At 38.6% G+C, this 13,892-nt stretch overlaps 3 protein-coding genes across 5 annotated transcripts; 1 reads left to right on the top strand and 2 right to left on the bottom strand.

The window, feature by feature from the left end:
• The first annotated feature begins 1,055 nt into the window (after positions 1 to 1,055).
• LOC140038332 (thioredoxin-like fold domain-containing protein MRL7L, chloroplastic) lies at positions 1,056 to 5,703 on the top strand. 3 transcript variants are annotated; one of them, XM_072083644.1, is made up of 7 exons: positions 1,056 to 1,482; positions 2,390 to 2,636; positions 2,755 to 3,272; positions 4,397 to 4,478; positions 4,557 to 4,668; positions 4,763 to 4,889; positions 5,022 to 5,703. In XM_072083644.1, the coding sequence occupies exons 2-7, from the start codon at positions 2,469 to 2,471 to the stop codon at positions 5,023 to 5,025; spliced, it is 1,011 nt and encodes a 336-aa protein (XP_071939745.1). In that variant the 5' UTR covers positions 1,056 to 1,482; positions 2,390 to 2,468; the 3' UTR covers positions 5,026 to 5,703. The 3 variants fall into 3 exon arrangements, with proteins under 3 accessions (XP_071939745.1, XP_071939744.1, XP_071939746.1); XM_072083643.1 differs by having other exon boundaries at positions 1,057 to 1,489; XM_072083645.1 differs by lacking the exon at positions 1,056 to 1,482 and having other exon boundaries at positions 2,500 to 2,636; positions 2,769 to 3,272.
• A 591-nt stretch (positions 5,704 to 6,294) lies between these two features.
• Positions 6,295 to 10,730, bottom strand: LOC113735225 (cellulose synthase-like protein D5). Its single transcript, XM_027262227.2, has 3 exons — positions 9,573 to 10,730; positions 8,404 to 9,214; positions 6,295 to 8,309 (listed from the first exon to the last, which is right to left on the bottom strand). The coding sequence occupies exons 1-3, from the start codon at positions 10,472 to 10,474 to the stop codon at positions 6,534 to 6,536; spliced, it is 3,489 nt and encodes a 1,162-aa protein (XP_027118028.2). The 5' UTR covers positions 10,475 to 10,730; the 3' UTR covers positions 6,295 to 6,533.
• A 1,489-nt stretch (positions 10,731 to 12,219) lies between these two features.
• Positions 12,220 to 13,270, bottom strand: LOC140038592 (F-box protein SKIP24-like). The gene is made up of 3 exons (XM_072083977.1): positions 13,169 to 13,270; positions 12,444 to 12,647; positions 12,220 to 12,357 (listed from the first exon to the last, which is right to left on the bottom strand). Exons 1-3 carry the CDS (start codon positions 13,268 to 13,270, stop codon positions 12,220 to 12,222), a joined length of 444 nt encoding a protein of 147 aa, XP_071940078.1.
• Between the last annotated feature and the right edge of the window lie 622 nt (positions 13,271 to 13,892).

Here is a 13,892-nt window from a genome sequence, read left to right as displayed (position 1 = left end):
TTATAATTGTTGCATAATATACCCTAAAGTATGTTTATAAGCACTTTGTACCTTACGAAAACTATCGTTCACAGATTTCACGGTCATACAAAGCGCGTGTCTTGCAAGCAGCACTCCGTTGAAATTTCTTGATAGAATTGTCCTCCTTTCAAACAAATATAAATGGTTATCTCCACCTATCGTCACTTGTCCATTCTACTCATTTATTATCATTTTCATCATAGTTTCTCCACTTTTATTTCCTCTTCTTCACAAATGCTGCACGGTTTTCTACACACATTGAGCACAGTCCTAATAGTTGCAGCTCAAGCAATCCATATGAAGCAACAAACTTCAACTCAAGATACAGGTGTGAAAGAATAGCACCTCTATGCACTTCATGGACTATTCACAATCCAAGAAGAAAATTAATTGAAATAACTATTATAGTATTTTTTGGGATGTAATGTACGCAAAAAAAAAAAAAAAGATGGTTGGAAAGATAAAAAATTTATTGTAAATTGTGTTTGTGATGCAAGTAAAATATTATTCGAAATAATTTTCTTATCCAAAAAGAAAACAAAAAGTACGAAAATTTTATCTACTCAAATGAATAAAAACTTTCTAAAAAAATGTCTTTAACCAATAATATACTGCTACTAATATTTTCTTTTTTATTTTAATCTTATTATTTGTGACTTTTCTATTAATAATTAGATTTATTATGAGCTCTTTTGTTTTTGATGTATCTAAATAATTTGAATACTATACAAAATATGCTTTGCACATAGCTAACATATATTTGCAATTATTATTACTACTAATAATTGAACATAAAAAAGAGATGAAAAGAGAATAAGTTGAAGTTCATTAAAAATAATATATAAATAATAATAGTAAAAAATTGAAATAACTAGTCATACAAGACAGAAAAGAATAAGAAAAATGTAAAATGGAACAAGGTAAAGAATAAAGAAAAAAGTACCAAAAATAATTGATATATAAATAATAATATATTCCAAACAACAGTTTTTTTTCGCATACACCATATTCCAAAATTATTTAGATGCTTTATGGACCATCACATCCCACTCTATGCAACACAACTTCAGCATTATCTGCAAGGGATGATCTTTATCGAAGACTGGCAGTCTAAGATGATTCTGGACAAAGTGAGGGGGGTTTGATGCCTATAAACATACTTTGAGGTGTATCGTGCAACAGCTATAAAAGTTCACGGGCGGTTTCTGAAATTATCCCTATTGTTGTATCATCCCTTGCTCCAGGAATTCGCCATGCCACTGCTAGAGTAGAAAACAGTAGCAGGATACCAAGTTTGCTATCTTTTGTAGTCCGTAATACTAAATACCAGGAAGAAGAACTAATAAGAAAGAATTGAGGAGACCGGTTTCCATCCGCAAAGCAAAGAACTTCACCACCCCACATCTCTATCTGTGCCTCTCTGGATTCAAGCTTTTCACAGTACCAAAACAAAATACTATTGTAAGTGGTAAGAAGCCCGCCTTCAAATCCCTTTCTTGGTTACTACTAAACTTTTGTACCTTCTATGCCATCAGGAGTTAGTAGTAGTACAAATATATGCGAGTCCTCCATGCTGCATGTTGCCTTTTTTCTTCTTTTTTTTTCCCCAACTCAAAGTTTGAATCTTTCTCTGTGATTTCAATTGAAATGTGGACAGCATCTTTTCCACTGGGGAGTGAGGGGTTATGGGAGTTTTCCTATGGAGATAACCTTTAGACATCTTCTCCTGTAATTGTAATTTAAAGCTTCTCTATTGTTATCTATTTGTCCTTTTCTTTTCATTTAATCCTTGATAAAATTGCACATTTCCATTTTTCTGCTACAAAGGAAGGGGTTGCTCTATGGGGCTTTGTTTGTTAATTCCACATTTTGAGGCTGCTGGGTTGGCTGTTGAATGAGTAGTGTGTATTTAGCTCGAATCTCATTTTTCAGCACTCCACTGGTGTTGGCGTTTGCTAAATTCTGATTTTTTTTTTCAAAGGATCTTTTAGTGTCATGCCCTTTCATATATCATACTTTCTTTATCTCATGCTTCTGCCCTGATGGTTGAGAAGAACACGATCACACAAAGTCAAGTACAGACGAAAAGTTTTGTGAAATATATTCTTATTTTCATTTTTTTTCCTGGAAGACTGGAAAGAAGGAATTGCTAACGGTGTTTCCGTGGAATAAAGATAAGATAGCCTGTTTAACCATTGACATTTGCCATTGTAATTTAGGAGTAAAGCTTCTACCTTTACGTGGATATTGAGATTGGATTTGTTTTGGGTTCTTTTCTGCATTTGTATTGCACACACGTCTTTTCTTGTCTATTGAGGCCACTGTTGCTGCTACTCAAGTTGAAAATGTTTTCACTGTTATTTTGCAGCACTGGTTGCAATAAGAGGACCTTGCATCAAAGGTTGTTCTTCAGCTACTAAAATAAAAGGCAGTCGTGGTTACAACAAATGGATGCATTGAGGCTGCAGTCTTGTTTCTCACCTATTAAAATAGAAGGCAGAAAAGATTCTTCTTCATGCTATGGTGATCTCTCTATGAGGAGAAAGAAACAGAACCATACTGTTTTATCATCAACCTGGATGTCTATGAACGGCCTATCCAGATCGCCTTCATGGGTACGTGGATCTGATCCTCATTTCCCTTCCGTGTCTAATGTCTATTTCTACTTCATAATATTCATTTGTGTCAATTCATACCATTGTGGAGGTCTTAGTGGTAGGGGTTTTTGATCAGGTTCATGGGTTCAGAAAATATAGGTTAAAGACTACTAAAGCGGTGGATGTATCAGAGGCGGAGGATGGGAAGGAGAAAGGAAGCAAAAAATCTGGTGAAAATTCTATACCTGATGATGCCTTCGATATGGATGATGAAGAGAGGCAGGAATGGAGGAAAAAAATTAGGGAAGTGATCAGTAAGAACCCTGCCGTTGATGAAGAGGCAGATCCTGATGAACGTAGAAAAAAGATGCAAAAGCTTTTGGCTGATTATCCTCTTGTTGTTGACGAAGATGACCCCAATTGGCCAGAAGATGCTGATGGTTGGGGTTTCAGCTTAGGTCAATTCTTCAACAAGATTACCATTAAAAATGTTAAGAAGGATGATGATGACAACTATGATAGTGAAAATGAAATTGTGTGGCAAGATGATGATTATATCCGTCCAATTAAGGACATAACATCTGCAGAATGGGAAGAGGCAGTGTTCAAGGACATCAGTCCTTTAGTTGTTCTTGTACATAACCGTTATAAAAGGTTTGTTTGCTTTACTTTGTTGTTGTCATTGGCACTCCTTTAGTGCAAGTTAATTGGTTTTAATGTCCATGTTTTTCTTTTTAAAATGTTATCGGGATTAGTTACCTCAAATTGCCTGTCTTTTAATATGATGCTTAGTGTTGTAGATTAGTGCTGATGCCCGACTATTTGCTGCCTGAATCATTTTGGGATAATTTCTGGCTATCAATTTCTTAGCTAGGTGATCTCTTTAAGTTCTTATGAACTTAAAGAGATCTGTCTCTCCCTGGGTTAAACATTTAGGGACTTTTGTCCAGAAATGCTATTGATATTGCATATGCATAGCCTTTGTTGAGTTACTTTGACCTTTATAGCAGGCTATTGCCAGCTAAGTGTTTGCCGATTTATCTTAAGGTCTCGGTATTATGTGATTACGTCTTTTCAGTTTTTCAACTCTGACTTGCTTCTATATCCTACCTTGCATCGAATAACTTGCAAACATAGAACTGAGGTCCTGGTAATGTGCCAACAAGAATTTACTGATTGCAATTGGCGTCATTTGATTTGATTCACCTACATAGGCTTGATTGGTTGCTTGACTTGGCAAAGTTACTGTAGAGCAAAATTTTGAAAGAATTGATATAATCCTCTACCTCCCCTCTTGTGCTCTTCCCCTTGCTTGTTGATCCTAATTTTCTGGGTTTTGGATAACTTTGTGGCATTTGTCTACATATATATTTGTAGATCTGTTATCCTGAAAAATAGAGTACTTTGGTAAAATTTCAGCTCCGGGGAGAACCTGGATTATTTTTTTTTTGTTTGTTTTGGAGGGGGGGGGGGGGGGGGTAGTCATATGAAAATGCAGATGGAAGGCTTTTGGTAACACCCTTTGCAGCTACATTTTCTGAGCTGGGTTATATTGAGCAAAATAGTCATTGGCAAAACATTTTTTGGAGCATTTTGCTAACACATTTTACAATGCCCATTATAGCTTGCCGACCACCTTTTCTTCCACGAGAAAGTGCTGATTATTCTGAAAAAATCCTCAAGAATGCAATCCAATGGAAAGAATTTTAAAAGATCTATAATTGGTTGCTTCTGTAAGGATTTCTTCATTATTCCTCATAGCTTTATGATCTATGCAGACCAAAGGAAAATGAAAAGATTAGGAATGAATTGGAGAACGCTGTGCATATCATATGGAACTGCAGGCTACCATCTCCTAGAGTAAGCGAGGGCTTTGAGTTATTAGGTTATTTGCTAGTTTACCATGTTCAGCATATTGATACGTGTATTTCAAAATAGTGTGTAGCAATTGATGCTGTTAAAGAGCTCGGTTTGGTCTCTGCTCTACAAGTCTCTGTTTTCCCGGAGCTCATATTTATTAAAGCAGGGAAAATCTTACATCGCGAGAAAGGTAAAGTTCAAGTGTTGAGAAGTTTCTGATTAGATGATTGCCTTCATAAGAAACTATCATTGTGATTTAACTTTATTTCCTTTTGCTTCTTCAGCGATTCGAACGGCAGATGAGTTGTCAAGAATGATGGCATTCTTTTACTTTGGAGCAGCAATGCCACCCTGTCTTAGTGGCATTAAGAACATTGAAGAAGATGTTCCCTCCTATAGTTCGAACTTGCAGTAAGTCGTGCCTAAACATTCTTAGTCAGCTCAATGCGTGCAATTTCTTTTCTTAAAAATCGAATGTTCAGGGGCCAGGTTCTTGTGTAGTTTGTTGTCTTTAATGTTAAATAAGTATTCTACACTTGGCAGGTAAATTGGTATACTGATACCATGTATCAGTGGCTTAATAGAAGTTAGCTTAAATATGAAAAGTTGAAGCAAAGATCTGCTGCTCTGCTTCTTTAACCGTTCGAGGCAGTATTATCACCTACATGAGTTGCCTGTTAAGAACTTCTTCCTGGTGTCGATATTCTCATTTCAACAGCACAAAGTTCCCTTCCTAGTTACAAAGAGAAAGGGGCTACTGGCTAATCCATGATCTAAGTAGGTTGTGGTTGAAGGCTAGGATAATGAAAGGCTGAAGGTACAGAAGGACAGCTCAATTGGATAAAAGAGTGTGGGACGTTGCTGCTAGCCTGCAAATGGCTTCTTATAACTTAGCTTTAGATATGAGCCTGTGAGATTATTCATTACGAGATGCACATCATGTATTAGATTATGTTGTAATAGTTAGCTTGCAAGAATGCTCTTTTGTTTCTCCGAGGTTCCTGTTTATTAGACTAAAACAAAAATCACTGGTAGTGGTTATAGAGATAGAGTAGATGTCAACTCCATGCTCCTTTTAAACAAGTATCATTGCATCAATACTTGAGGGTGTCTGATATCAGAGTACAAATGCTGTTCAAACTTTCTTCAAGCTGATGTAGGTTGTATAAAGAACACTAAGGAATCAATGTAGTTACGACAAGAACTGCTGTATTGCAAAGGCAAATCTTTCTGTCTTTATATATTCTTGAATTCAGCAAATTCACAGCACAATGTGTAGCTATTCCGGAGCCTAAAGTCACGTACTACTCTTTTAAGGTTTGGAAAATATTAGGACTCGAATGGTCCCTGAGCTGGTATTCTATTCTGCTCTCCGATCCCTGTAGTGGCAACTTAAGTTAAGGTTTGCTTACACGTTCCTTCGTCCTGTGACCTTTTCTATGATCTTTTTTGTGTGAGATGCAAATGGATGCAAACGAGTCGAGTCGAGTTTTGGTCTAATCGACACCCCAAACAATTTACACTCTGCATTCCAGTTTTTTTTACACCCCAAACAATTACTCTGCAGAACTAAAACCTCCACCAGGCTCAGAATCCAAAACCAATTTAGCCAGAGATCTCAATGGCTTTAACCTTAGGTTTCTTCACTTCCCCTTTCAGCACAGTGACCATTCTTCAAGTGTAGACAATTTGTGACATTTCAGCTATCAAAGAGAGCAGGAAATAGCAGAATAGGGAGTTGTATCATGTATGCATTGATGCCTGCTGTGTATTGCCTGCTACTGCCTTGCTATATTCTACATAGAATGCAGTATCAAACAACTTAATAACTGAGTTGCAGTATCATAGTTGGCAAAACACCATTCAATACTGAGGTCGTCTAAATTGTACAAATCAAATTCAAGAATATCCTAAGGCATATGAAAAAACACAACAGTGAGGAGAGAGTAATACACGAAATTGAGATGCACTTTCTTTACACTATTGTTTGGCCTGAATAATGATGGCAAATTGAGGAGCTGCCGAGGAACATTGGCAACTCTGCTTCTCCTCTCTCTAGGGAAACTCAAACTGGAAGCTTCTTTGTTCCCCGGAAGGAGGATACAAGTACAAAGCAATCAACGAAAGAACAATACATATCAGTCCAGACCACAAATATACAATGGTTGGAATCTTCCCCTTTCTTCCCATCAACCCCTTTGCGAAAGGATATAGATGAGACAGCACCCAGATGCTGAAGAAAACACCTCCAAGGAGCTTGCTCCACTCCGGGAAAGGACTGTACAGCGTCCTGGATACTGCCACCGCGATTGCTATCATGTTAATCAATATTATTGTGATTGGCGGAACCATCAGAACAGTCCACCTAAACTCATACAGCTCAGCGAACTCATCATCTTCATCATCAGGTGCTGCTGATTTAGATGTCAAGGTGAATGAGATATCAATTCCAGCTATCACCTTCAGCAGTCCTTGCACCACAGCTGAAGGATGTGCGCTGGTTCCTCCGATTAGCCAAAATTGCTCATTCCGCCACCAATCATGGAGAGTGATGCCTGACCATTTAATCTCAAGCAGTGCAAGCATGCACAAGGTGAGAGTGATGGCCAGCAAGAACACTAGAAACGTGACATTAAGTGACTGCACAATGAACTTTCCAGAGAACAACGACAGTGCTGGCAAAAGACAGTAAACAAGGAGGAACACAGATGTGAAAGGGTACATTCCGACATTGAAATACGCCACCCTTTGCAAAAACTTCATCCTAGGACTTGCAAATAAGGCATTGTTTCGAGAAAAGAAGATTTCAACAGAACCTGTTGCCCACCTGAGCACTTGGATGAGCCTATCTGTCAAATTGATTGGGGCCGTCCCTCTGAAAGCATCTCTTTTTGTGATGCAGTAAACTGATCTCCAACCTCTATTGTGCATTCGATAACCTGTGACAACATCTTCAGTTACAGAACCATATATCCAACCTACCCTTTTTCCCCACTCAGTTTTGTCCTCATAGAAGCATGTCACAACGCTGACTGCCTCTGCCAGGGCTGCTGCATCTAAAGGCTCACGCAGCACAGCAAGAGAACCAGCTGGCCTTCCCAGGCATCCCTTTCCTCGCAATTCATGAAGCAGCCTGCCCCCAAATTCAGCTATTGCAATGGAGTCGATCAGAGAAGCTGAGTTTCCAAATTGTTTTGAAAGCAAGGCCTTGGCAGCTTCGTCATCTGCATTTTCATCACCCAAAATGGGTAAAAGCGTTTCCACATCATCTTGATTCTTTGGCGCCTTGGATTTCCTCCTGAGGAGCGTTTTTATTTTCTTTGTTCCAAACCATCCATGATGTTCTGTCGCTCTAGGTGGACTAAAACCATACAGAGCAATTCTCCTGAAAATGCAGCCTGTTCCGACATACATTGGACCTTGTAATCCATCAAAAGCCCTCATACTCACATCAAAAAATACAGTGTTGTGGTTTGCATACCGATCATTTGGATCAATCCCCTCAAATCGTTGAGGGAATTGTACATAACAAATTCTGTCACCACCTCGGTCTAGCATAAAACACATTCCCTCCCTCAATGCCAAGGAGTTATAGATATAGTGGTCACAGTCCAAATTAAGAATGAAAGGGCCGTTGGACATAATTGCACTGGCACGGACTAGGGCATTCATGGCTCCAGCTTTCTTGTTGTGTTCAAAACCACGCCGCTTCTCACGAGAGACATAAACCAGCATTGGCAGCCGGATATCAACTTCTGCTGTATCAATCAAGTTGTCCTCATCAGCTTCAGTCCCAAAAACTGGCTCTGAATTAGGTGGCATCAACATCATCTGAAAGAGCGAAACAAGATATTAGCAATGAAGAATCACATCAGACTAAAGGAGGAAAATTGCACCAAAACCAAGAAGTAAAAATGCAATTTACCTGAATAATGCCCTCATGATCACCTTTTGAATGACCTTCCTCTGCCGATGTCCAAGTTCCGGGCCAATGAGAGCCGTCGGACATCCAAGTAGCCTTTGGGACCTTAACGGCTTCTGAAAGATTGTCCCCAAGTTCAAGCTGTTTCTTCCTAGCCCTTAGCTCTGCTTGAGCATTGTATGCATCCGATCTTCTCCTTATTGACTCCGGCAAGGCATTTATCCTGACTTTGAATTCATCATACTCTCTTTTCACTCTTCTCCTATCCCTCACAAAATCAATTTTCACTTTGTTCTTGAGAGGATCACTCTTCTGACTAAAGTATGCGTCCGGATTGCGAGGTTCAATGTTGTGTTTCCTACAGAAGGGAACCCAAGATTTTGAAAAGCTTGCAGCCTCTGCAAGAGCCTCAAATGTCACCAGAGAACCTCCATCATCAGATAGATAACATGCCACCTTCTCCATCGGATAATCAACTGCAAGTATAGAAAGAATAGTGTTTGCAGTAACTAGAGGTGGCTCTTTGTCTGGATCAGCTGTAGAGACAAATACATCAATCCCTGGAAGGTCAGATAATGCTTTGGGATTGTTGAGGTTTGGATCGGATGATTCAAATCTCTGCTTCAGAACCGACAGGTCAGTCACCCTTTTCACAGGGCAAAGCTTAGGTAGCTGATCAAGAAGCCAAGACAGTGCAAACCAAAATTCACAGACAACAGACATTATCCATAACCACATTGCTTCATGATTAGGATGTGACACCCTCCATGTAAGGAAACAGGCAAGTGCAGCAAGACGAAGAGCCATCAGTAATCTACACAGCCAAGCCAACATAAGCTTGCGTCAATTTGAATTTTCCGGTAACAATATCCTACTACCTATATATATATATATATATATATAAAAGGAATTTGCATTTCTTAAACTATTCAAGGTCCTAGAGCGTAGCAAAGATGAAAAAGTCAGAGCAACAGTGGACTGAATCTCATACGACATAAATTAGTCAATGATCAATCGCAGATTAGAGAAACATATCCTTGTCCGATAACATGCTAGTAAATTCTTCAAAGTAAGATCTTTTTCATCATGCAAAAACCAAAAATGTATAACAATTGAGCAGAAAAAGTAAACAAGAACTAGAAAACAAAACTCTGGTTGGTTTTGGTTCTGACCTGTAGGGACTGATTATTGCAGCAGAAATTCCAACTTTCCTGGTTAAGGGCTTGTTTCTCCGGTCAGTGAAATCGGGAGGATTTTGATGTCGCTCAGTTCCCATTCCAGACACGTATCCATCTCTAGGCCAAACCGCATTTCCATACCCATAAGTTCCTTTGGTCTCAAACAGCCATTGTGCATGATCAAAATCATGGTTTGGATTCTTGAAAGACTGAACCAAAGAGTAATTCTTTCCCACTCTGATTCGCGGTTGGGACCGTGGCTCATCCTGAATTTCGTCATCAATAACATCTCCCCTGTAAGGCTCTTTGCAACCGGGGCATCTTCCGGCTCCATTTTCAACGCAATCAAAGAAGCAATCCCTGCAAATCCTGAAACCACACTCGCACTGCATTTTGGAATTCCTATCAAGAGCTTTCTCATCACAGCCCTCGATTTCGCATACCAGATTTGATTTTGTCTTCACATTTGGTAGCTCAACTTCCTCGGAGCTTTTCCTGACGTGGGCTCGAGTCACCGAATTGTGTCCTCCAGTAAAAATAGTATCTTTGATGAAGCCTGCACTAGGAATTCCCCTGCTTTTGCTTCTGTCTAGAGGGCTGTTCTGAGATCCAGCGATTATCCGGTTATCAGGGGTGGGAGGAATGTGAACTGTGTAGGCGACAAACTCCTCGGTGCTGTCTTTAGAGAAAGAAAGATACCTCGCAGTAGTATTGGAAGAAGAAGCTTTGCCTCCACTGGAAGCCCTTAATCCTCTTCCACTCAGGGGCGAATTCGGATTGTTTGATAAGGAATGACGCCGGATTGGACTAGTCAAGCCAATTCCATGGCCCCCACCACCACCTGAGGTAGAGACTGTAATTGTCACAGGAGATGAGGATGGAGAATCAACACCCATTTTCACCAATTTTTTGTTCTCCTTTTCTTCGGGGAAAACGGGTATGAGAAGAAGGAAACAGAAGTCGGCAGCTGTATGAGAACAAAGATCAGAAATTCATGGTAAGCATAGAAAGCTGAGGGGTATTTCTGGGGGGCAGAAGAAGAAGAAGAAGAAGAAGAAGGGAAGTCTGAAGTCTGGCAGGGAAGGTATGGTATAAATTTGAAATTTTGTGGGGTTTAGACAGACAGAGATTTCCATGTAACGGTCGACTGATTATGGTCGTTGGTTAGGAGAAATCGGACGGCGCTTCTTTGGACTTTATAAAATGCCCGTTTGTGACGCTGAGGTGTCCGAAAGTTTTGAAGAAAGTTAAAAAAAAAAGGGTACTCTGCCCTGCCCACAATCCAACGATCAAAATGGGCCCGACTATAATTTCAACGGTCGGTCCAGTTTTTTTTTTTTTTTAAGTATAGCAATCTCATGAGCGTAATAATTTACAAGAGCCTCCGTGAGCTTTGGCATATTTGAAACAAACCCCTCTAGGGTGGGTTTTCCTGCATTCTGTTCAATAATAACTTATGCTCCCTTCATCTTTCTTTGATAGTTTTTTTTTTTTCCATCCGTTCCAAATTATAGTTCATTTTTTTTCAATTGAAGAATATAGTTAACTTTTAATTTCTCTAAACTACCCTTATTTAATATAGGGTAAAAAAATAAAAAAGCCATTTGTGATTAAATGAACATATAGAATAATCCCCGTGATTTCAAAATATATAATCCAACGTGGTTTGAACTAAATTGAAAAAGCGATGAAAATCGTCAAAACTAACATATTTGAAGCACACGCACTTGTTTTACAACTATTGGTAACTGAAGACAGTTTTTTATAATTAATTTTCATTTAATATACCTATTCTACCCATTACAGAAATGCCTCATGTGGTTAATTCAACCTATAGAAAAGGCCCTCTATAGTTTTGAAACATATAAGTTGGATTTAATCGAAACTTTCAAAAAATATATTGAAAAGAGAGTAAAGCATTTTGAGAGAAATCAACCACCGGTCTTATACTCTGGCATATTTGAAACAAGCCCCTTGAGGGTAGGTTTTATACTATTTTCTTGCATTTCTTGCATTCTGTTCAGTAACTTGTACTCCCTCTATCACACTGTGATAGTTTTATTTTATTTTTTCATCTGTCTCAAATTATAGTATGTTTTTTCAATTTAAAAATATAATTAGCTTGTAACTTCTCTAAAATACCCTTATTTAATATATTTTGTTATTAGTGAGTATAACCTACTTAATTCATTAATTGCTTGGATTCATACCTTGAATGGTACAATTTTCCATAGTATTGTTGTTGTAATTAATATAAAGGTATAGTGATTAGTCATACTCCTAATATCAATGTAAGGGTATTTTAGAAAAACAGTAGGCTAAATTTACTCTTCCAACAAATTTAACTAGTAATTTTTCCTAAACTATGTGAAAAAAAAAATCAAAACTATCAAAATGAGACGAGACGGAAAGAATAGAAGATTTGGAATAATGATTACGAGTTTTTGACATTCCTACTATCCTCCCTCGAGGTTTTTAAAATATGAGAAATCTCCCCAATTAGGTTATTAAGGCCCAGTCATTGCATTACTCAAGGAGAAATGACTACGGGAGTTTCCTATATCATATGCACCACTTTTATTAGCTTACAGTTTTATCTCCTAAGTTCTGTTTTTAGACCTTAAAATGGGGAACTTCACCTTCATACATGTTTCCACTTCTTTCTTCTTACGCCGTGTTCATCACTCCTGCTGCCTTTCCTGCAAAGGTCATGCAGGGGGTGATATTTTACTGATTCCAGCTGTTCTTTTGCTCTGTCAACCTTCTGATTTTCAACTCTCTGCAGTGATACATAGACAAGAGCATTAAGTTCTTCAGACACTTGTCCCATAATTCACCCAATAATTCACTAGAATCTGCACTTACAAGGGCCTTACTATCATAATTAGCAATTTGTTGCTTGCAAAGCCTGAGCTTCATCTCCTGTGCACTAATCCGAGACTCAACAGGTACATCATATTGCTCAACCATCTGCTTTTGCATACCTCGAACTGCCTCTGGTTGCCATACTTTCAATGCAATAGGTTGCTTTTCTCTTCTTTTACACCTTTGCAAGTCATGCCAAAAAACCTAGTTGCTGGAGTTGAATAAAAGACCAACAACAAACTCAGCATAGCCTTTAAGATTCTCAATTTCTCAAGCCCGGATCAATCATGATTCATCTCAACTCTAATGTGCAGCTGCCTGCCTGCAGATGCTAGGGACTATCGAAAGTAGAAACTGATTAACCTTCGAGTTTATCCCTTTTAATTAAATAGTCCATTTCAACTTGCATACGTATGTCCCTACTTTGTCTATTAAGCACTTTTATCATGTTTGAACTGGTGATTGACATGTGCATCCTGCTATTTGAATTCAAAACTAACATTTCCTGCTACCAACCAATAAGTAGAGTTGCGTGATCAAGTATTTCTGGGCTCTTGAGGAAAGGAATATCCCATCGCATATGCCTCCCTTTAAATGATTGTATGGAGGGCTGCAGTGAATTTGAACAACATTAACATGGATTTCATTCAATATCACTCAAACTTGGACCTCTAGCATCTTGGTACCAGTACAGGTATGAATGTGTTTGTTGATGGTCATCTCACCTTCTTGTAGTCAAGACCATGATGGTTCAAAGACTCGGTCGAGTCATCAGCGGGATGTAACTCTCCGTTCCGATATTGTGGCGAAATGACTCCAAAATACATGGATCGTCGAAAATTCGGCCGAGAAGTCTCCGACGCCGAGTCATCTTGAGTTCAGCATATTTTGTTTATATTATTTTTTTTTCTTTTGCTAATTTTTTATTATTTTTGTTTAGCATATTTTTTTATATTATTACAAACAATTTTTAGAATATTAAATGCTTCAAAATTTGCGTTTCGTCAAGACGGCGATCGGTATATCGAGACCGATGATGTGGAACAGTCCGAGCCACGTCCGACCGCAACCGCAACTTTGAACCATGGTCAAGACTCAAGACTGAGTTTTGTCCTTGCTCCTTGCCAGATTCTGGTTAGATGATCATCAACAAACATATTCAGAGCAACCTGCAAATCAGCTTGCTTTGACACTTAATCCAAATCAACAATTTGTTGGATCAGATTGCAACATGATAATAAATTTCTCGTGATAACCTTATCTATCAGCTATTGAATGAATTTGTAATTCATCCATTCCATTTTTTTTGCAGGCCTGCCATATTTTTCTCTAAGCTGGGATGTAACGCAAGCCCAACGAATCATGCTTGTTCAGATTCAGCTGTGTACCTGCATACTTCCTGCTCTTGGTTAACATGTAGTATAACAAATCTTAAGCTTTAATATCATT

The sequence above is a fragment of the Coffea arabica genome, chromosome 3e (genome assembly GCF_036785885.1).
Source record: "Coffea arabica cultivar ET-39 chromosome 3e, Coffea Arabica ET-39 HiFi, whole genome shotgun sequence".
In the NCBI taxonomy this organism is placed as follows: Eukaryota; Viridiplantae; Streptophyta; class Magnoliopsida; order Gentianales; family Rubiaceae; genus Coffea; species Coffea arabica.
The sequence above is the reverse complement of the archived record's forward strand: the minus strand, read 5'-3'. Positions and strand labels throughout refer to the sequence as shown.

What these genes read in the sequence shown, in the direction of transcription:
- LOC140038332 (XM_072083644.1), top strand. Translation starts at nt 2,469, where the DNA reads ATGGATGCATTGAGGCTGCAGTCTTGTTTCTCACCTATTAAAATAGAA. An exon ending in GCAGGCTACCATCTCCTAGA is followed by an intron (nt 4,479 to 4,556) that starts GTAAGCGAGGGC and finishes ATTTCAAAATAG; the next exon opens with TGTGTAGCAATTGATGCTGT. An exon ending in AATCTTACATCGCGAGAAAG is followed by an intron (nt 4,669 to 4,762) that starts GTAAAGTTCAAG and finishes TTGCTTCTTCAG; the next exon opens with CGATTCGAACGGCAGATGAG.
- LOC113735225 (XM_027262227.2), bottom strand. Translation starts at nt 10,474, where the DNA reads ATGGGTGTTGATTCTCCATCCTCATCTCCTGTGACAATTACAGTCTCT. An exon ending in GCAATAATCAGTCCCTACAG is followed by an intron (nt 9,215 to 9,572) that starts GTCAGAACCAAA and finishes TTGGCTGTGTAG; the next exon opens with ATTACTGATGGCTCTTCGTC. An exon ending in ATCATGAGGGCATTATTCAG is followed by an intron (nt 8,310 to 8,403) that starts GTAAATTGCATT and finishes TCGCTCTTTCAG; the next exon opens with ATGATGTTGATGCCACCTAA.
- LOC140038592 (XM_072083977.1), bottom strand. Translation starts at nt 13,270, where the DNA reads ATGTATTTTGGAGTCATTTCGCCACAATATCGGAACGGAGAGTTACAT. An exon ending in ATGGTCTTGACTACAAGAAG is followed by an intron (nt 12,648 to 13,168) that starts GTGAGATGACCA and finishes TCCAGCAACTAG; the next exon opens with GTTTTTTGGCATGACTTGCA. An exon ending in ATTATGATAGTAAGGCCCTT is followed by an intron (nt 12,358 to 12,443) that starts GTAAGTGCAGAT and finishes GTATCACTGCAG; the next exon opens with AGAGTTGAAAATCAGAAGGT.